Source organism: Neopsephotus bourkii, unplaced genomic scaffold, assembly GCF_033783945.1.
Source record: "Neopsephotus bourkii isolate Nb327-2 ecotype Australia unplaced genomic scaffold, CSIRO-AGI_Nbou_v1 NB_1783, whole genome shotgun sequence".
NCBI lineage: Eukaryota > Metazoa > Chordata > Aves > Psittaciformes > Psittacidae > Neopsephotus > Neopsephotus bourkii.
Genome location: NW_026902257.1, coordinates 934,945 through 955,704, shown reverse-complemented (window position 1 = coordinate 955,704; position 20,760 = coordinate 934,945). Strand labels below are relative to the sequence as shown.

Genomic DNA, 20,760 nt, shown 5'->3' with positions numbered 1-20,760 from the left:
CTCTTTCTCCAACATCAATGAAATTATCCAAACCATGAAATCTCAAAATGCTGTCATTTCTAGGTTTTGTAGCACCAAAGTGCAGGTTGCTAGTGCAGATTGATCTATATTGCAGTTGACAAGATTAGGTGAGGTATTGCATACATACATTATTTGACTTTGGCCAAATTTGGACAATTTGTTTTTTGGGGGGTTTCTTCCATGAGGAAGCTTTAGGATGGGCTCTAAGCAGGAAGAAAATGCAGTAGAAACTTGTCAAAGTAAAATGCAAGACCTAAAGTTGGGGGGGCAGGGGTGGGAGGGAGGGAATCACACCTTGGTGGAGCCCACACGATTACCCATTCTCCCTTCTCATTAAACAGTCAGACAGTGCCCTCAGGTCTGGTCCTTGTTCCCTGGGTTTCTGTTGCTCTTGAAGGTTCTCATTGTCTCTTCCTCCACCCTCATGTTTTCAAAATTACTTCAGTCTATTCCCCTTTAGAGAAAATTTCCTAATACTTGGCTGCAAACTCCTTTCAAGCCCTTCAAGTAACTAGCCTCTTCCAGAAAGCATTCCTGTGTTAATTTCCCTGAGAAATTTTTGCCCATGCCATCTTGGTTTTGAGCTTTTATTGCGTTTCTTTCAAGTTTGTTATGGAAGGAGCCAGTTCTTATGTGTTTGTGAAAGGCCATTTATACAATCCCTAGGCAGTAAATAGTCAGGCATTGTCTATAGGCAGTAAATGGATCTCTAACCTTTCAGAAGCCTTACCTTTTTCTAACATGTTATCTTATCTTTTGCTCTCATTTCTGTTGATTTTGACCCTCTGTTCTAGCCACTTTCCCGGGAAATCCTGTAGTTCACATTGCTAAAATTATCATTTACTTGACTAAAATGAAAGTACTTGTTAATGTATAGAGAAGTTACGTTTTGTAGAGTACACTTAAAATGGTGTATTTTAAAAGAAAAGGATCAGATTGATAGAGGTTGAATAAATATAAGAGATTCAGCCTTCCAGCCACTAAAGTTGTTTATGGGATTTTCCATCAACTTCAGTAGGAGCAGGAGCTAATCCAAAATGGTTCTGACCAAGAATGGAGAATTTTATTTACCAACTGCTTGGATAGCGTCTTATTGTGTGTTTTACAGTAACATTTGGTGTTCTGATGTCCATTTTGATTCTTCTTATCCAGATGTTCTGGGAACATAAAATAGATGCAGTTGCTATTTAAACAGGATGTTTGCTCAGTGCTGGTATAAACTGCTGCTTTTCCACAGGCTGTGAAATAGAAACGCTGTCCCTGTGAAAAGCTCTGCAGAAATAACAGGGCTTGAAGTCTTGGGAAATCCTTTGAGTTCCTCACTGCCCTCCCTCCCCTCCTTCTCTCCTCCTCAGTATATGCTCTCTTCAGTTTTAGCTTCAAAAGATGAAAATCCTACTCCTGGTGATGTGTTGTGGGTATTTCAGTCTCAGATAAACAATATTTTTTGTAAGCTTTATTGGTCATGTCAGGTTGTATTCTAGTCATTTTCCCAGAAAATGCCCCGAGGAGTCGCATACAACTCATCTGAAATGGTTTCCTGTTCGTGTTTGTTACTAGTGCTGTGAGATCTTTTAAGCATCCAAATTACAGGTTTTACCTTTTTTTTAATCATCCTTTTGCACTGCTCCAGCAGATCTGCTGTAGAGAGCTGGTGCTAAAGCTTGGTTTCATGTGTCATTAGGAGTGTATTATTTTCTCTGCCATCCCAGTGCTCCGCCTGAGACGTTCACCGGAGGCTGGGAAGGCTCATGCTGCAGTTCAGCGCAGGATCGGGAAACTGCTCCAGCGTGTGGCATCCATGCTGTGCTGTCTGTCTCGCTTTCTCACCCGCCCACTGCTCCCCACGGCTGCCTTGTTCGGGCCCATGCGCCTTTTCAGTGGCTGAGATAAGATGTCAACGAGAGGGGAGGGAGGGTTAGCAGAGCTGCTGGAGCAGTTGATTCTTGTCTGCCTCTCGGAGCAGCCTGTCTGCGCAGTAGCACATGATACAGTTTTGCACAATGCCCTGCTAATGCCCTAGTCAGCAGCTTCCGAGGGAAGAATAGTGTTAGAAAAAAATGATGGCAGTTCTCTGCGAGCCACAGAGAGTGCATGGAGCAGAGCTAAATTTGGAAAGCTAAAGCTTATTTCATGCAAGATTATTGGAATTATTTGGGTTTCCAAATGCATGCTCACACACATGTACATAGCACTGGCCAGCCTTTCCACGTGACTCGGCTGGATCCAAATGCAGTTGTTATTTATAGATAGCAAGAGCAGTGATGGCATTATCCTATAGCACTCCAGTCCTGAAACGATAGCACTTGTGTGCAGGGGCAGGGAGATACCCTCCGTGAGAATTTAGGCAGGCTGCTCTTCTGTAAATGTCCATAGGATGAGATAAGTCACAAATAACCCTTTCCCTCTTCCAAGTTTCTTTTTCATTTTCAGCCAGAGAAAAGAAAGGTATTGAGAAATCAGTGTAGGCTGTGATTTCTACTGGCTTCTTCCCTAGATGCATGTAAAAAGCAATTAGCCATGTTCATTTTTTTTTTACTTCTCCCCTATTCCATAGATAACCTATTTCTACCTATGTAAAACCATAAACATTTCCCTGAAGACAAGGAAGCAGCAATTTCTAATCTGTCTAAAGCTGATGTTCGTACTTGGGTTTTTAAATAAAGCAGTCTCTTGTTCAGAACCTCTGTGTGCTTTTAGCTCAGCTAATCGAACTGAGGCATATAAGTGTGCACTGGAGCCATGTATTTGGGTACCGTCTGTACAGAGAAACAGCTGCCTGATTTCTGCCTCTGCAGTGCTGTAGCCTTGGTGCTGGGGCCAGACTCAGAGCTGCAGCGAGGGAATTCATCTAGTGGGGGGAAAAACACAAAACCAAACCAAATAAATGTCGGGGGAGGAAGAAGAAAAAAAAACAACACAGTCAGGTCAGATCCGTGGTCAGGTTCACAGTATGGTCATGCAAAGAGATGCTTCAGCACAGCTGGGAGCGCTTACAAGCCACAGCAGGGCACGGGCACAGACAGCAATATTGCTGCTGAACACTTTGTATCATGAAAACACAGTCAGAAAAATCTGAAGATCAGGGTAGGTTTTTTTAGATGTCTTATTTTACACCAATTTGAGTTTTCCATGTGGCGTTATTGTAACAGAGCATAGATGATTTGCTAGGTTTGCTTTATTGGCAATAAAATAAACACAGTTCACTTTGTATCTTAAAGGTATCAGAATGCTTTAACAAGAACATCCATGGCTCACAGAATGCCTCTTTAATATAACTGTGTTTTATTAAAACAGAGCTAGAAGAAAAGAACTTTCAGGATACTAAATTCTTTCTTTTGTTCACATTAGTTGCCAAGTTTCTGGGTGCAGCTTGGGAACAATTATTTGGCATTTAACTTTGGTCTGTTAATTGAATGTTAATTAATCAGGCAGTTCTCAAGAAAAGGTGATTGGTACCAGAGGAGCAGAGCAGGTTGCTAGTAATGGGAAGAAGATGACAGGGTTTGTGGGGTTGGTGGGGAACACCAGGGAAAAGAGAAGTAATGACTTTGTTAGAAAACGGACACATCAACTGGGAAGTGAGATGGGAAACATCACTGTCTCAAAAGTGCAGTGCCGTGCACACATCTGTCTGCTCTGTATTGTTGGAACAGAAATAAGTTAAACACTCCTGCAGGCTGAGTTTCTCTTTGCTGATGTCCTTAATTGTCTTCATGTTCAGCACATAGAGGTTATCTTATAAGTAGCTGTAATTGTTCTTTCAGAATGAAAAACAATGCAGAGGTAGGGGTCACAGTGCTTTCAGCTTGGTTCTGTTCAAGTACAAAGTTTGTATAGCATGAAAAATTGTCCTGCAACCCCCAGCTTTGAAAGTGAACTTTTTTTTCCTTCAACACTTCAGGAGAAGTTGGCAATGCGTGTATTACACTAATTGTACAAAAATAAAAATTCCTGAGGACACCTGGCAAAACATTCTTTTCCCATAAAAAGGTAAAATAATGTGAAATTAAAGCAAAGAGCAAGACTGCAGAACCAGAAGTTCCTAAAATAGCTTTTGGTCCTTCTCAGAAGTTCTGGCTGTGCAATGTTAACTTTGGAAACACGTTTCTGCTATAAATTTTGGTTGTGTGGTTTTTGTAATTTTTTTTTTCCTCTCCTTGAAAGCCTCTCCAGATGTTTTACAGTTGTTTGAAAATGTTCCATGGCAGGCACAGAGACTGTGGGCACAGAGCAGTAAGCCCTTGATGTGGTGCTTATGGTTTTTCCTTGCAAAGAGAGGAAGGTGTATGGTCCTCTCTGTTCTGGGACTCATTCTGTCACCAATGGTGTGACCTTCAGCACATCACCTGCTCTCGGTTTCTTTCACCTGTAAAATGCAGCCAGCAAGCCATGTAGCTGGATGGCCACTTCAGCAGTCTCTGCAGGAGGTCCCCGCTCTGTAACTGAGATGTTCAGTATATTTTACATTTCTATTTAGAATAATTATAAAGACAAGACAGATTTAAATATTTTTCTGATGCAAGCTGATTGATTGAAGTTCCTATGTTCACAATCATAGAGTCATTTAATTGTAAAAGATTCCAGTGGTATCTATGCCATACCCCTTGCCTGAAGAATACCTAGTACTGTTCTCTCTGGATGTTTATCTGACCGTGCCTCAGCATCTCCATTCATGGAAAATTCATCAACTTGCCTCTTAGGGTATTTAGTAGCATTAGGATGCTTCTGATACCTAACCTGTGTCTTTTCTGTCTCTCTGTACATTATATTTTGGCATTTCTGCTGAGGACATGGGTGATGCTTTGTTACTCGGTAAATATTGCTGTCAATCTTTGCTCGTCTAAAAGAAACCAAACCAGCACCACCAAACCATGCCACCACTCCATGCAATCTTTTAGTCCAGATTATATTGGTGGGGTTTCTCATAATGATTTTGGTAACTTTTCTTCCCCTTCTGTGACTGTACATTGTGGTGGGGTAGAGAGAAAGAAGAATTGTGCATCTTTCAGACTTGTACCTGAGGAGGACAGTTGAGTTTGCTGCAGCAGTGTGGCACAGCTCAGCTTCCGCACAGCTACTGCCCTCAGCTCCGCTTCTGAGAATTCCTGCCTTTGAAGGTGATTCTCACCCTGTTGCTGGGAAGCTACATTGTATCTTACTTTGTACTTGTCCCTCTTGGATGTAGTTTCGGACCACTTCTCCAACTTTTCAAGATGATTTCAACACCAATTCTGCAGTGAACTGATGCTTTGTTCCAGCTTGTGCTATCTGTAAATTGACCCAGAACATGTTCTAGCGCTTTATCCATCTGTGTCATGGATGTCGCTAAATGAAGCATTCAGTAGTTTCAGACCCAGAACAAACTCCTGCAAAAACCCAGCCAATAATGCCTGTTTCTATTACTGACCATTGGTTTAATAGTTCAGTAAGCTTAAGTTTGCAGACATTTTGCGTTGCATTCAGCTAGACCTTACTTCCCTCTTTTATTTGTAAGAAGGTCATGTAAAGCATCACTGAAGCCTCACTAAAATCTAACAAAGCTATGCTCAAAGTCTCTTGTCTGTTAGTGTACAGAAAGTACAGAAGTAATGGCATGACTTGTTCTTGACAAATCCGTTTTGGTTGGTTGGTTTTTTTTTTTTTGTTGGTTTTTTGTTGTTGTTGTTGTTTGTGTTTTGTTTGTTTGTTTTACTTTCCTTTTGGTCCTTTTGAACACTTTGGGTTACTTTTCACCAGTAGGAAACTGGGCCTTCAATTCTGAAGTTACTCGTTTAGTCTTTTGGGAAATAGCCTCTAGGTTTTCCTTTTTCCAGACTTTCATCATCGTACTGATTGTGCATGGATTCCCTGTATTCAGTCCCCGGTTACATGCCTCTAGTACATTTTCCTAGCTCTTTTGGGTGCTAGTGGTAGCATTATCTCAGGAGTTGTTTACAGTAGTAATTGGAGGGCTCAGGATGGATTATGTGAAACTGATCCTCTCACCTAGAGGTCACCACTTTGAATCTAGCTAAAGACGGGTTAAAGTGAGTTGCTTCCGTTTTTCAGATGCCTGCATTATGTGTGAAGTCTGTTGATGACTGGAACTGGCATTACGAAATAAACACATACAGCAGTAATGAAAGACACTGTTGTCTGAATTCTAAGCAGTGAAACCAACAATTGGATGAGTAAGAAAGCAAGCAATCTAATGCTATTGGAGTGCATTTCCTTTGGAAAGCTGTATGCAAGATTGCCTAGCTGGTGGCCTTTAACCAGCCTTGTCTTTTCTTTATAATGGGGCATGTTTTCAGATGCAGCAACTCAGTGGTTACAACTAAGCCTAAATGAGGTGCTTACGTATTTTATCTGGATCCAAGCAGAGTGTTTTGTGCTTGCCAAATTGAGCCATTGTTGCTATGTTTTGTAATGTATTACTTCAAAGTTAATGTAGTGAATCTGGTAAGATGCTCTGCCAAGTTTTGGCAAGTGTAGAAGGAAATTGGAGAATCCCGCTTCCACTGAAGACATGGGATAAGGATAGCAGTATTCAAATATGTGTCTCCAGCATGTAATATTCTAATTGGAAGCCAATATATATGTGTTTTGAGAGGTATTTGTGAAGAGCTGAAGATATGCCAAGACAAGCTGGACCCATATTCAAGACCAGACTTCTACTTCATGTCACTCTTATGCAGCACCCTTGAAAGCACATGCTAGATAACTTTCAGGTTTGCAGTAACGGTTTTATTGAATAAAACCTCTGTTAAGTAATTTTATATTACATTTCATTTAATTAGGCATTCCCCATGTTATCTATTTTGCTACAAACCTATGTAGTGTTTGTTTTTTAATGATAATATATAACTGCATGATAGACCCTACCAGAGCAAAGCTGGGTATTTCTGCAGGACACATCTCTAGCTATAGTAATGAAGGAGGCATTGATAAAGGGAATTATTTGGATATTAGTGATAGAAACATGTACCATAGTGTTTCACAGTGTTGAACTGTGGCTGTTGACTTTGTGTTCCTTCTGCAACTGTGGGCGTTTCATGCCTCCCAAAGCAGGGGTTGAGCCAGCCGCTGCCTTTGCTCTGCTAGGGAATTCAGTTCCATGCGGTTTGTTGTGCAGTCACTGGGACTAGCACCTTCTAAACCTGCGTGTATTTGGCAGTGGTGCTCCTCATTTGTGTTGGTACTTCTAATTCCAGATAAAACCAGTTTGTTTAATCCAACTTCCTTGGATTCTTTAAGCTCATATCACTGATTTTGCATGATGGAGAACGGCAAGCACAATCCTCAGCTGCTCCAGAAAAGCAGGCAGCTGGGATGTAAGCCTCCTGGTATGAGTTGGGAACAAACACCTGGGAGCAAGCACAGGCTCTGTGCCATGGGCCCCTGCATGTGCAGTGGGCATCTGCTGGCAGCCAGAGAGATAGACCTGGAAGGAGGGGTGGGCTCCTTGGGAACTGCTGAGAGTCCGTGTCAAACAGCCAGACTGCTGAGAAATGATTACTTCTGCTTTGTAATTGGCATTATATACACTCCTTTTGTGCTCTCTGCATTGAGGCAGATACACAGCAGAAGCTTGTGTAATGACAGGGGTAGGGCTTGTCTGTCACAAGGTTAGGACACGTAGCGGTACATTGAAAGAACTGAAGAGGAGGGGCAAACACACATACTCTGAATTTCTCCTAATGGATAGGTACATCCTATTTCCATTGTGGCGTTGCTTTCCCGCCCTGACTGACTGTCTGACAGGTTAGCCAGCCATTGCCAGGCTTTCCTGGCGTGTGTGAGAAGTAGAGCTGCAGGAATATCAATCCTTGAAATAGTTGGGGATGAACAATTTTTCCTCTCTCTCCATTCCCCAGCTCCTTAAAAACAAAATGTCTTTTAAAACACAAGGAAAACATCTGATTTACTGCTTTCCAAATTGTGGACAAAGATTCCATCCTTTTAATGCAATTGAAATGACTTTTCTAAGACTACAGCACACTGATCATCAGGTAGTTAACATTTTTAATATATTTTTCCAAACAGTATGTAATCTCCATTTTTCCTGTGTAAAAAGACTATCATTTTTAAATAGTCAAGACAATAGTAATTTCCACTTCCCTCCTTCTCTGCTGCTTCCCTTCCTACCCCACCAAATTATTTCACTGGATAATTTATAAAAACTGAATTTAGATTGCAGTCTATACAGAAGAGGATAGGAAGCCCTCAGTAGTTCTGTATTCCACTTAGCTGTAATTCTGCATGTAAAAAATACAGATTTGTTTCTAAAAGCAACGTAAAATTAATGGTTATGACCTGCAAAAAAATGTTGTATTTTCTCATTCATGCTGTAAATATCTTTTCAGCCAAATGCGTTTCCTTTCGAGACAGAAAACCAAAGTAGCGAGACGGTGCTGAACAGATAGCTTTCCAAATGAAACTCCTCCTTTTTTCCTAATATTTTCATTGCAGTGAGTGAGAAATACGGTTCTGCCAGTCTGCCTATTGAACTATCCACTGCAGCTTAACTGCAGCAAGGAAGCGGTAATCCTATTGTGCTCCTCCAGCAGTCTCCCGGGAAGCAGAAGGCATTGAAATTACTGAGTTGTTGTCCTATCCCCTCCTCACCTGTCTTTGTGGCTGTAAATATAGTGTCTGCCTGTAAATAACAGTTTGCTGCACCTTTAAGCATGTTTCCTAACAAGAGGCAGCGATTTACTGAGGTGATAAGCTGTAACTAATACTAGGGTATCATAATAGGTAAATAGATTAGCACTGTGCTTCTCTGTATTTTGCTTTCTAGGGAGCCGACTGGCTCATTCACTCGGAGATGCTTACTACAGCACACTGAGTTAAATCAGTCAGTTACAGGATTGCAGCTCTCTGAGCTGGTGTGGATGCAGCTAATGAACTGCATTAGTGAATCTATGGGGTAGCATTGATCGCTTAGCCTGTTTTCCTTCTCCCCTTTCTGTTCCCTGACCCAAAAGGGATTGTAACAGGCTGTACCAATATTCAGTGCTGTGGCTATAAACTATCCTTTGAGCTGCGTCATCAGCACCCAGCACGTAATTGTTGCAAGTACGCCAGCATCATTTGTCACCAAGAAGTAAGTGGAGTGGGTAGCCTGGATGTGATCCATGGCTTTCCCCAGCTCTAACTCCTTGGTTTTCCTCACGGAAGTGCCTGGTGCTGCTGGTGAGTGATAGGCACACATGGCTCTGAGGGATGGGAAGGTGCCACAGAGCGGGCAGCGGAAGCCTTTGTTTCCATACTGCCTGACAGGTTTTCAGCACAGAAGGGCCCTCACATGAAAAGAACAGTACCCGGGGATGTGGCCAGTCCTAGTAATTGTGTCGCAAATCTTGTGATATTTGGCATGTTCTTAAAGACCTGGCTCCTAGAGGCAGGGGATTAAATAACAATTGCTTCCTTTCTCTTTCAAACAAGGCTTAGCTCTGCGGTTGCAGAAAAATGCTTGAAATGTGACTCAGGCTGAGGGGAGAAAAAAGAAATCTTTGCCTTACACCTCCCCTCCCTCTCCTTGTCCTCAGGATCCCAGTGTTGGATACGTTGCGATGTCTCATGATTTTTTTCAATGAAAGTGTTTAAAACTCCAGGAGGCATTCAGAAGGACATAAAGTGTGGCCAGCGCCGGGTGTGTGGGAGTATTTATGGGTATTTTCAGGAGAGGTCGGTTACATTCTGTGCTGAGACACACTCCTGCAACGTCTGCTCTTCTTCAGGGAAAGGAGAAACAAAAATGGGACTGGTTAGCAGCAAGCTGAGTATCTCTGAATGTGTTTTTCTGTCATTTCCTTAGGCAAACCCCTTGGGCGACTCTCATAATTGAAATTTCTCTTATTTTTAAATCTTTCTGGTTTTCTCTATTTCGCAAATCTGAAAGCCGAGGCTGCTCATTTCTGCGTTGGTTTCTTAACACAGTCATCATTAGCAAATCAGTATTGATTTATTTCTATGAAAATACATCAGTGCTCAAAGTAAAATGCAGTCCCATTAAGAATGATACAGGTTTTGCAAATGGAGGAAAGTAGGTCAAATATTGCACCAGTCATCCCAGAGTGTGTCCCTTTAAGCCAAATAAATGTATGAATACACTTAAACTGTCAGCACGTCATTTGATTGCCATTATTATGCATCTTTTGGCATGAGCTGTTAGAGCCCTCCATGACTGAACAAGGGTTGAAAATGTCAATTCTGGTTTATTAACCAGGTTGTATTTTACACCTGGGCTGCGTATGGAGGTGCATGCGGGGGTGCACATTTAGGGATTTTGCCTTTCCCTCCCCCATTGCAACAGTTAACTTCAACTTAAGCAGGAAAGCCACATCATTACATGCAAGGGACATTGTAGCAGTGCAGCACAGGAATACGATTTAAATCTGATCATTAAACTGCTGCAGCAAGAGGCTGTGAGAGACGGTGTGGATGGTCCATCTGCAAAATCTGTGCTCCTGTTGTACAAGGAGGAGGGGCGAAGGGGGAAGAAAAAGCAGCTGCTTGGCTGTGCTATGAGAGGGAGAGACTGACTGTTGGCACCATCTGTAGCTGTCCTTTGTGCTTGCTGCTTTATCTGTTCATTATAATATGATACTGAAATTCTCGTGCTTTGAGTGTAAATGAGTTGAGATACGCCTAATACTGTCAGCATAAAAAGCAGTAACTAAGTACACTAAAGATGAATAGTGTAATCTGTAAATTCATTTTGAGTTTGTTTCATCGTGCTTGAATAGCCCAGGAAGTGATGTTCTCCAGAAGCCAGCTGTACCAGATGTGTGTGGGGTATATATTCATCTTACCAAGCGGAGAGCAGAGCAGTGGAGGTAGCTGGGGCAGGGGGGAATGGAGACTGCCCCTACATTTCTAGTAGAGGAGAGCAGACTCCTTTAGACGGTTCTTGCTCCTACTGAATAGGATAGAGGGGGACTGCTTACTCCTAAGGTGGCTACAAACAACTCTTTGTTTTCATTCCATGCACAAACAGTGATGCAGGAAAGAGAGCAATTATTATACATGGTGTATGAGTTGAAATGTCCCAAGGGAGGAAAGGTTAAACCTCTCAGTAATGAGTGCTGTGATAGGGATGAGTAAATTTGCTACGTTTAATACCTGCAGTCTCTTAGTTTCTAAAAACATGACTCCTCTCTAGATAAATTGGAGAATGAAACTGTCCAGCTTATCTTGAGGACCTCTTTGTTCTTTAATGGTTTACATTTCACCTTTATAAATGTGTGTATTGGATATTGGTAATAATAATAACAACCCATTAAGATCTTTCCTTCATCTCACCAAAGCAGTGCTATCTCATTACTTACTCCTTTTCCAGGAGTTACTCCACTTTTTTTTCCAAGCAGGTTTGTCTTTTGTTTGCTGGTTCTTGCTCTCAGATCCATTGGGTTTTTGCTTTTTTATCAAGTGCACATAGGTGTGCAGAAGGAGCAGCTCCCTCCTCCCATCAAAGCCTCATTTAAGATGGACGATTTCCATTTGATGCTGTAGTAATTACACTCTGCTGTGGAAGTGCTCAGCATCCACTATTACTCTGCAACGGCTGCATTTAGCGTTCAGCAGAACACTTTGTTCCTGTTTCTCAGAGCTCAAGTGGTGTGCAGGAAGAAGCCCTGCAAGGCAGGGATTTGTGTCTCCAGGTGGCTGGAAAGGGGGAGGGCGCCTTTGTCACTGGCACATTAGTGGTGATATGCCAGAGATAAAAGGTGAGTATAATTTGATCAAATGCTTGTTGACAGATTCCTTGGCTAATAGAGAAGCAGCCTAGGCTGACACTCGTTGCTGGAACATTTCACATTGCTCGGGGGAATGCTCTCTGTAGCTACATGTGAGGCTGACAATTTCCAAGTGACCATATTTAGTTACATAAAGAAGCAGTGTCCCCGTTTTGTCACAGCAGAGCTCTAAAATGCCTCCCTAAACACCGCTCTTGACCTTCTGCTTGATAAATGCAATGAAATTACTACCTCTCCTTTGTCCAAATGTGCGATTTATTCACAGGAATGGATCGGGCTTTAAGTACTTTCCCTGTGTGGCCATTAAACTTGAGTAATTCCAATTGTTTCTGGTACTGAAAATTCATATTTGTGGGTGCTCTTGGCAAAACTGGTTTTCGTCTCCCCCCTCACCCCCCATACGATTTTACAATTAGTCTCTTTGAATTTGTTCCAGTTTGTTAATGGTACCGTATGGACGATAGCTACTGAAAAAGAAGGTGGTGTACGAAATGGTAGTTTGCTACTGCTTATGATTCTGTTATTTGGTAAAAAAAAAAAAAACACAAACAAAAACAACCCGCCACAAAAAAAAAACCAAAAACACACTAGAAAAATAAGATGAAAATGAAAGCCACAATTTTAGTGAATTCTGCATTTGTCTCTTTTAAACCAGGAAGCCTAAAATTACATGTGTAGCTCTCCTACTCTGAACCGCTGTGGCAGCTTGGGTTCTGAGCAGTGTTCTGGTTCTCACCTACTTGTGCAATCTGTTGATTTGTGTTCAGTTCGTAACACCTCAGGAAAGCACTTAGTTAAAAATTAAATATGAAGCATTTTATTGTTCTGAGGGCTTTGTAAAGCATACTTTAAAGGAGGAAAAACCCCAAGCACTGCCCCTTGAGAATGTTTCTTCAAGTGCAGAATTTTGCAATTAGTCTGCACTTTGTTCTGGTGAAACTCTTCACTGCATTGTGCCTTGGTGATTTTTTGCCAGAGCCACTGCTGATGCTGGAATTAAACATGCAGCTTTGAGGCTCAGTTGGGCTCCAGTGGGGTGTCTTGGCTGGACACGCTCATGGGAGCCAGATTTCACCTGCAGTCACTTTCTGGGGCTGTGCTTACTTAGGCGGTTTCTGTAACAGGGGCTGGTCTTTTCTGAGTGTGGTTGCATAAAGGAGAGGCCACGTTTTCAGAGATAATGACCCCTTTCATCCCTTCAGCTGGAGCTGGAAGCTTTTTGTCCCTGTAGGAAACCTCTGCATCTTCATAGTTCATAAGCGTGATTTTCCTGTAAGCACAGAATTGCCCTCATTGACTAGAAGATTAGGCACATAATGGAAATACACATTTAGGGGTTGTGCTGGGTCAAATATAGATTTAAGTGCTAACTTTGTATCCATACATCAGTGTGGCTGTATTCTCATGTTTATGTGTTCAAGACTGGTGGCTGATAGCAGGTTTGGAAATGGATTCTTTCACATGGGTTTCTCTTCATGTCTCTCCAATTAATCTTTTGCACAAAAATAGCTGAACAGAAAAGAGATGTTGTTGTTCTTTGCTCCCCTCTGTGAACGATGTCTTCTGTATATATTTGTTACATTTCTATGAGCGTGAAACAAATTCTTCCATATCTGTTTTTACTCACAACAGCTATCCTGTGTCTTTGTGCCTCATCCATTGTTCATCTCTGTGCTGCTCAGCTCAGACAAGTTCTCCCTCCTGGGCTGTGCAGAATGTTAGTAACTTGTGTAAAAACATTATAATGATAGTGTAGGGCAAATACAGACTCAATTTGATAGGATAATAATATGAGTGGTCGATTGTGGACAAGCTCTTCACTCCTGGGGTTTGTCTGTTGGGATTGAGACTCCTGTTACAGTAGCATGCACCTGCACTTGGCTGTGCCGGTTCTTGGGTTGTGCACTTACTGTTATTTTGTTCTGTTTGCACAGCACTGCTTTCGTCGTGGTGTGAGGAGCTGGGACGGCTCTTGCTGCTTCGCCATCAGAAAAGCCGGCAGAACGATCCTCCAGGGAAGCTACCCATGCAACCCCCCATGAACTCTATGAGCTCCATGAAACCCACCCTCTCTCATAGGTGAGTCTCAGCCCAGTCTGTAGGAGTGGCAGTGTGTGCAGACGTACTGCATGACAGATGTGAAATGCTTGTTACCATTGATGCTTTATTCACTGAACAGCACTACAGACAACAGGGGATCTGTAATTAGAGCAAGTACAAAATAAACCCGGGTTTTGACTTTGCTGTTCCCTGATGCATAGTGAAGTGATGAATCAGTCTTCAAATCTGTGCTCAGATCAAGTGGGCTTGCTTTCAAACTTCATGTTGTGCCCTAGAGATAAAATTCTACAACGTGCCTCTCCCAAGCCATTTTCCTACTGTTTACTTAGATACAGCTGCCTTTTCTTAAGGTTGAAAACATTTTACTGATGTTCTATTTTCCGAGCACCATTGGAAATGTATGCAAACCAATTGTATAGTGGACATAACCACACATGGGAGAATGTCCTGTGCTACCTTTTATCAGGTGAGGATCACAAAGTACTTCTGTTCATTTACAGAAAATGTGAGCATTAAAGGACATTAGAAGAAGCTGAAGATGTGAAGCCTTTACCAAATTACGTGGAGGAGCAGTATTTGTATTTCTTGTCTGCAGAGCCTAGATGAAGGCAAAAACTGAAAAATAAGTGTAGACAGGACTAAACATCCATTTTATGCTTTTGTGTTTCTGGGAGGGTTTTTCTCAAAGCTTTCTTTCACTTAGCATTACATTAAAGAAATCACAAATAGTATAAGTTGTTTTTGTGTAGAGCATGGATAAGGCTGAAATCCTTGTACATAGCTTCCATGGTAGCATAAGTAATGAACTTTTGTGTTAGAATGGAGCTGGGGGACATCTTGTACCTGTCCATTTACATGAAGTCCACTATACAAATGTGCACGTCTGGAAACCACTTCTGGGTTTGGGTTGGTTATTTTTCTCCTTATTTTTATTGTATTCATGGGAAAATTATGCAAATACTATGCCTTTTATTATAGCCCTTGAGAATGAAGTCCATTTTTGTAGCATAATACAGTATCAGTGGCTTTTCAAAATACCTGGATTGCCACATTTTGCAGTTGGTCAATGGTAAACACACACACAAAACCACAAACAAACAAAAGAACAAACACAAAACCGAACCACCTTCTGTTCTAAAATAACTTGTTTTTACACCTGGGAAAAGCTTTGTAGAAGCCAAGGTGGAATTAGTGTCCAGTCTGCAGAGAAAGTGTGGTGCAGAGTATATGCTCTCTTAGGTGTAGTTTTGTAGTTTTTAGATGCCTGATTCTCATCTGACCTTTTAGCCTCTGTTCCCCTGGAGTCTATAAAGTAAGGATGAAAGCACTGTTATGTCTCACAGGGGCTGTGTGCTACATTACTTAGATAAGATAGGCACAACTCTTCTTTCATGTCAGTTTTTCACTGAAATTCTGTTACACGTCAAAAAATAAACACTTTCTTCTGCTCAACATAAATACCAGCATTTCTGGCAATACTGGCTTACCCTATATTCTGCATAACAGTAAAATATCCTGTGCAGTATGAAATAGTCCTTGTAAGTTTCTCTTGAGTATTGCCCTTGAAATCCTTTACTGAAGAAGGTGCTGAGAGTCAGTTCTAAATTAGTGCTGTTTACCTATGAGATGCCCCTTTAGAAACATAATTCCTGTAGCATAACTTCATACCTATAATATCTGCAGCAGCCTCTCAGGGATTTGAAATACCTGCATCACTACTTCAGCGTATGCTGTTGTCTTGTCTGTAATTTAGCCATAACTGTGACTACTCAAAATCTCTGGAGTGGTGCATTAGAATGAGACACCTCGTGACTCTCCAACTTCTTTTTCCGACTGGAACTGTTTATTTTCATGGGTGTTTTATAATCAGTGTGTAAGGCAGTAGTGAAGAATAGGGTGAAGAATAGATTTTTCTGATTGCTTGAATTTAAAAAAAAAAGATGAAATGCCATTAAGTACAATTCCAGTGATAAAGCTGTTGATGAAGCAACATTTGTATTTGCATTAAATTACATTTGGGTCAAAAGCTTAGTATTAAAGTTCACAGTATCTTATCTCTAATCCACAAGGGTTTTGTATGAATTCAAACAAGCAAGAAATTAATGTAACTGGATACTTCAAGTTTTGTGAAAGAATTGGATACTAAATTAAAACTACCAAGAGCATATTGAAAAACCTTATGTAGCTGAACACAGGGAATTTAGGATATACGTCAGTTGCTGAATAGCAATAGACAAAAAAAACCCATAGTCATAGGACTGTTTTGAGTACCTTCAGACAGAGCTTCTTCTGCTGTTGCTTTTACTAGCAACAGAATTACCCAGAACTCTAATCAAGGACTAGAATTGCAATGTACCTGGTGCTATAGACTCACAGCTGCTTAGTCTCAAAGTTGAAACAGGGCTCAGGTATTTAAAATAAATTCTGACTCAGGAATGTATGACAAGAATCTGAATCTAAGGATTCATATTTAAGAAACTGTGGACACATACACTGGAGGGAATTCAGGCCTGGCCTATTTTTAGGGACAACCTTTTATTTTTAAAAAGTTAATTTGAGTTGTGGGAGAAAACTGAAGAAGAAGACAGATCAAGGAGGGCTTTGACAATGATTCTATTGGTCAATTGCACTTACAGAGAGCAGAGTATATGCCATACAGGGATGTGTATGCATGGAACAGAACAGGGGCTGTATGGTGGTAATTTCTTTCTAAATTTAGTTTTTCATTAACAGAATGATCAAGTGTTGCATATAGAACAAATTTTCAGCTAAATAACTATTACCTCATGTACGGTGGTTGGTTGAACTGCAAACTCTGTGCTTTATGAACAGCGTGAGCAGTGGATTCTCAGATAAAAATCCCTCAATCTTATCTTTCTTTTTTTAAGTATAATAATAATCAGCTCAAACTTGAATGGGAGATTCATTGATTTATTTTAATTTAAGACTTTTTTATTGATTAATGTGGATAAGTTTCACTCCTGTCCTCAAGGTCCAGTGTGAGCCCTATCCACCTCCCTTATTCTGTATAACTTCTAACCAAAGTCCTACTTAAAGGATTTATGTGGGACTTAAGGAAAGCCAGTAGTCTTTGGGCTGGCCCTTCTGCGTAGGAATGAAATTTCATGCTTTCTAGCTTCCAGGGAGTAACGTAACTTCCTTTTGTTGCAGTTTTCCATGATGTGTCTGTAATAACAGATACTACTTAAGGTGGCTGGGGTTTTTTTACTTTTAAATGAATTTAAGGTCTTCAGCAAATGCTGTTACATAAGTACGTGATTATTGTCATTATACAACTTCCTTTGCTTTGATCGAGTTCCCGCTTAACGCTTTATTGCATTAAGTGGTGGACTTTTACATGTGGATCAAATTGAATCTTGGTTGAAATGGGTACAGTTTCCATCAGTCCCAGTGGGAATTGCACCCTAGCTCAGTTTAGGCAAGCCTTAGGAGGATTATAATTTAATGCGTAACTTGTAATAAAACTTATTTTTGTCAGCAAAACCACCTGAAAATAGACAGCTGTTAGTTGCAGTTTGGTACAGGGTCATGAACATTCATCAGGTTTTTACTGTCTTCTCTCTAGCTCCAAATTTTGGTCTTCTGTATTAATTGCCAGCTATCTTGCAGTTAGTGACCAAAGGGTACCAATGTCTGTATAGGGCAGTCAAGATTGATGAAAAATATGAAGATAAAATTATTTTATCACAAAAAAGCTGGAGGTTTTGAGAAAATTAAACAGTAGATCAAATTAAATAGTAGTTCAGTATTATGGAAGGTGCTTTATGTATTATCATTATTGTTTTATGTTCAGGCAGTTGCCATAAATACCTTTTATTCATTAGACTTGTGTTACAAAGGTGCTTATTTTTAGCTTTTGGTTTTGTGCGTTTTTTGTTTCTATTCAAACTTTACTTAGAGTTGAACTTTCGACATTGGTAGGAGCTCTTGGAAAGAATGGCAATTCTCTGAATTTATGAGTGATTAGGATTGGTTCTTACATTGTTTGTTAAGGAGCAGAAGTGATCTGGCTATAACACACCAGCAGAAACAGTGACAGAGTCTCTGAAAAGGTTGCTGCCTTTTCAATTTTGCCATCATAGGCAGTTTTGAACCAACAGTGATATTCAATTTAAAAAAGTCTGGATGAGAGAAATGGCTAAAGTGAAAGGTCAGATGCAGCATATACCACTTCTTTGAAAACAAGCACGTTGTGTGTATTTTATACATCAGTTTGAAGTCAGGGATCACTTCGTTACTGCATGTAGCTGTGGCATACAGGAACAATATTTGCAAAAGAATTCAAAACTCTTTAGGTGAAAGATAAGATTGTTTCAAAGTCTTTTCATCTTTCTGTTTGTGAAGTTGTGAAATAAATATAATGAGGGACTGAACAGATGGTAAATCCTAATAAGAGAATATACCCAGTAAAACAACCTGTATTACTCCTGATTCCGCAAGAGCAGCATCTCTTTTTCTTCTGTCTTCCTTTCTGTCAAGAAATGTTAATATCCACCATCAAGAAAAAATAAAGGAAAAGTTCAGCGTCAAAAGCTGTTTCTGCAGAAGTGCCTTTTCTTAAAGAAAAAAAAAAACTAACAAACCTTCGGGAATTGTTCCGAACAGTATGCTGATGCTCTAAGCATTGTAAAGATAGAGCTAATTGCTCCGAAGTACTGTCCCAAGACTTGTTTGCCCATCTTGTTCTCCAAGTGAAACCAGAGGCTAGTTTTAACGCGCACACTTACTATGAGGAGGAGGTGGAAGAAAACCTTGAAAGAATATTGAAGCTAAATGCAAATTATTAGTACTCCCTCGTTAAAAACTGATGCATAATCGTTAGCTGTTAATAATTCAGCTTGTAATATTTTCATGTGAAAAATCTGTATTTCATTTTAGGCGACACGTTTGTGGTCAATTCTTGTGATAGGAGAGCATGAGGGACACAATCTCTGAAAATAATAATGGGCAGTTCAACTTCTTTTCAAATATATGCTCTTCACATGCTTGGTAAAAGGTGTAGGATAAAGATTGTCTTTTATTGTACGTACAGCACCTTGCACAGATGCGAAAACAGGGCTTCTGTATTGATTAGAGAGTCAGTGCTATTGCAGTAAGAAAAATATGTAGCAACACAACCGCCATACTTTTGTCTTTTTTTTTTTCTGTTTGTTTCTGGTAAGTACATGTAAGTGTTAGTCTACATTTTTTCCTCTCTGATGTATTTACTAGATAAAACAATTTAGGGTTTTGCTATGTGATATTTTTGTTATTAGTATTATTATTATTAAAAAGTGCCAGCTGATATTTTTTAAAATCCTGATAAAGACTAGGCAAATAGGGTGCAAGGGATGTCTGCTGACTTTTCCCTGTCTATGCTCATTTTTAAAATACAGTAACTGACACCTCTGAAAAGACAGCTGTCATTCTCATGTTTGGAACACCCAGATCCTGAAAATGTCTAATTGATTGCACTTTAGTGTTTAGCGATAACCACAATAGTATCATGCTCTTTACATGAGGGCTGCTCTCAAAAGCAGATGATTTGTGTTGAGTGCAGGTGATTTTCCTCTTCCAGTGTGTTGGGAAGGTTCCCTCTGTCACTTGTTCTCAACGAAACCAGTTAATTCCTGATGGTGCTGGAGTTAAAAATCAGTCAGCTATGGCAACATCCCTAGTTTTTACCCATTTTGACTGTCAACATGGTAACTGTGTGGTGACACTGAAAGCTATAGTTTGCCCAGCTCTTTGATGCAAAACTCATTAAAATCTTTTAAATTCATTAGAAGTCTTTTAATTGGATTGAGTACCTTTGGATGGGGAAGACCAGAACTAAGACAGTGCCCTTCAGCCACTGCAGGGCCAGGTCCGTGAGTGTGGTTTCGCAGACAGAGAGGGCTGGGGAGCCCGGGTTCAGCCCGGGTGGGTTCAGTGTTTGTAGCTGTTTGCTGGGTACCCGTGCTGTGTATGCTGTGCTGTTGGTTGCACTCAGCCTGTCTGCCAGGAGGTGACATGGCTTCTGCCCAGGGAGGGACTTACAGTCTGGCGGTGTTCCATCTTCAGTGGAGTGGAAAAAATATCTGGCATAAATGATGGCAAATGCCTTGTCTTTTTTAAAGATTTCTGTTCTTTATGGTAATTTGCCAACAGGAACACAGATGTGTATTTTGTCTAAAACCTTGTATTTTTTTCTTGATGTCTTTTCTTTACACGCATCTGTCATTCATTCAGTTAGATGAAAACGTGACCTCCCACAGGATTTCCCTGCAAATATATTACAAAAGGAGTAAATTCCTGATACGATTTTGTCTTTATTATTATTATTAATATTCCTGCTATTCCCATATACCTGGGTTACTAAGTCTCTTTAGTATCGCAGTGGGAAGAAAACAAAATAGTCATTGATATTTGCAGTGGTTTCTAATGCAGTCTTTTCTAATGATTTCCCTAAAATAAAATTGGTTAGAAATTCTTGCTAAAAAATCCTGTGTTGTTTTCGCTACTGATGACAACAAAGCCTGCTTGGTAGACAGAGCACATCAGCGACCGGTGCAGATGGGTCTCTGACATTAATTAGATACTGGCAGTGCCGTTAGCAGGAATCGGAGGTTTCTTCCCGTGAAAGGGCTGTTGTAGGAATGGGGAACAGCACGCCAGCCGGGGCATCTTCCGGCATGTCCTCATCTCCTCCACGCTGGGAATGCGGGGAAGGTACCACAGTCTGTTTATACTCTGCGTTCCCACTTACCACGTCAGGGGAGATACGATGTGATGGTTTGTTTGCCCGTGTCACTGTGTCAGCAGCAGCATTTCCAAACAACTTTGACAGGCAGTGTCGGAGACGGCTCGGGAAGACGTTTCTCAGACCTCCTCTGTATGTGCCACCGGGCGCAGCCGTCCCTCGCCGGCGAAGGCATTTGCCCGGGCTCCC

The 20,760-nt window shown here is 40.9% G+C and overlaps 1 protein-coding gene across 12 annotated transcripts in view; it reads left to right on the top strand.

The window, feature by feature from the left end:
- The window catches only part of ZMIZ1 (zinc finger MIZ-type containing 1), a 344,499-nt gene that overhangs the window by 278,718 nt on the left and 45,021 nt on the right, over positions 1–20,760 (top strand). For all 12 annotated transcript variants that reach the window (XM_061380030.1, XM_061380041.1, XM_061380032.1 and 9 more), the window contains one exon: positions 13,703–13,847. In XM_061380030.1, coding sequence (XP_061236014.1) covers positions 13,703–13,847 — 145 coding nt within the window. The remainder of the gene's footprint in view (positions 1–13,702; positions 13,848–20,760) is intronic.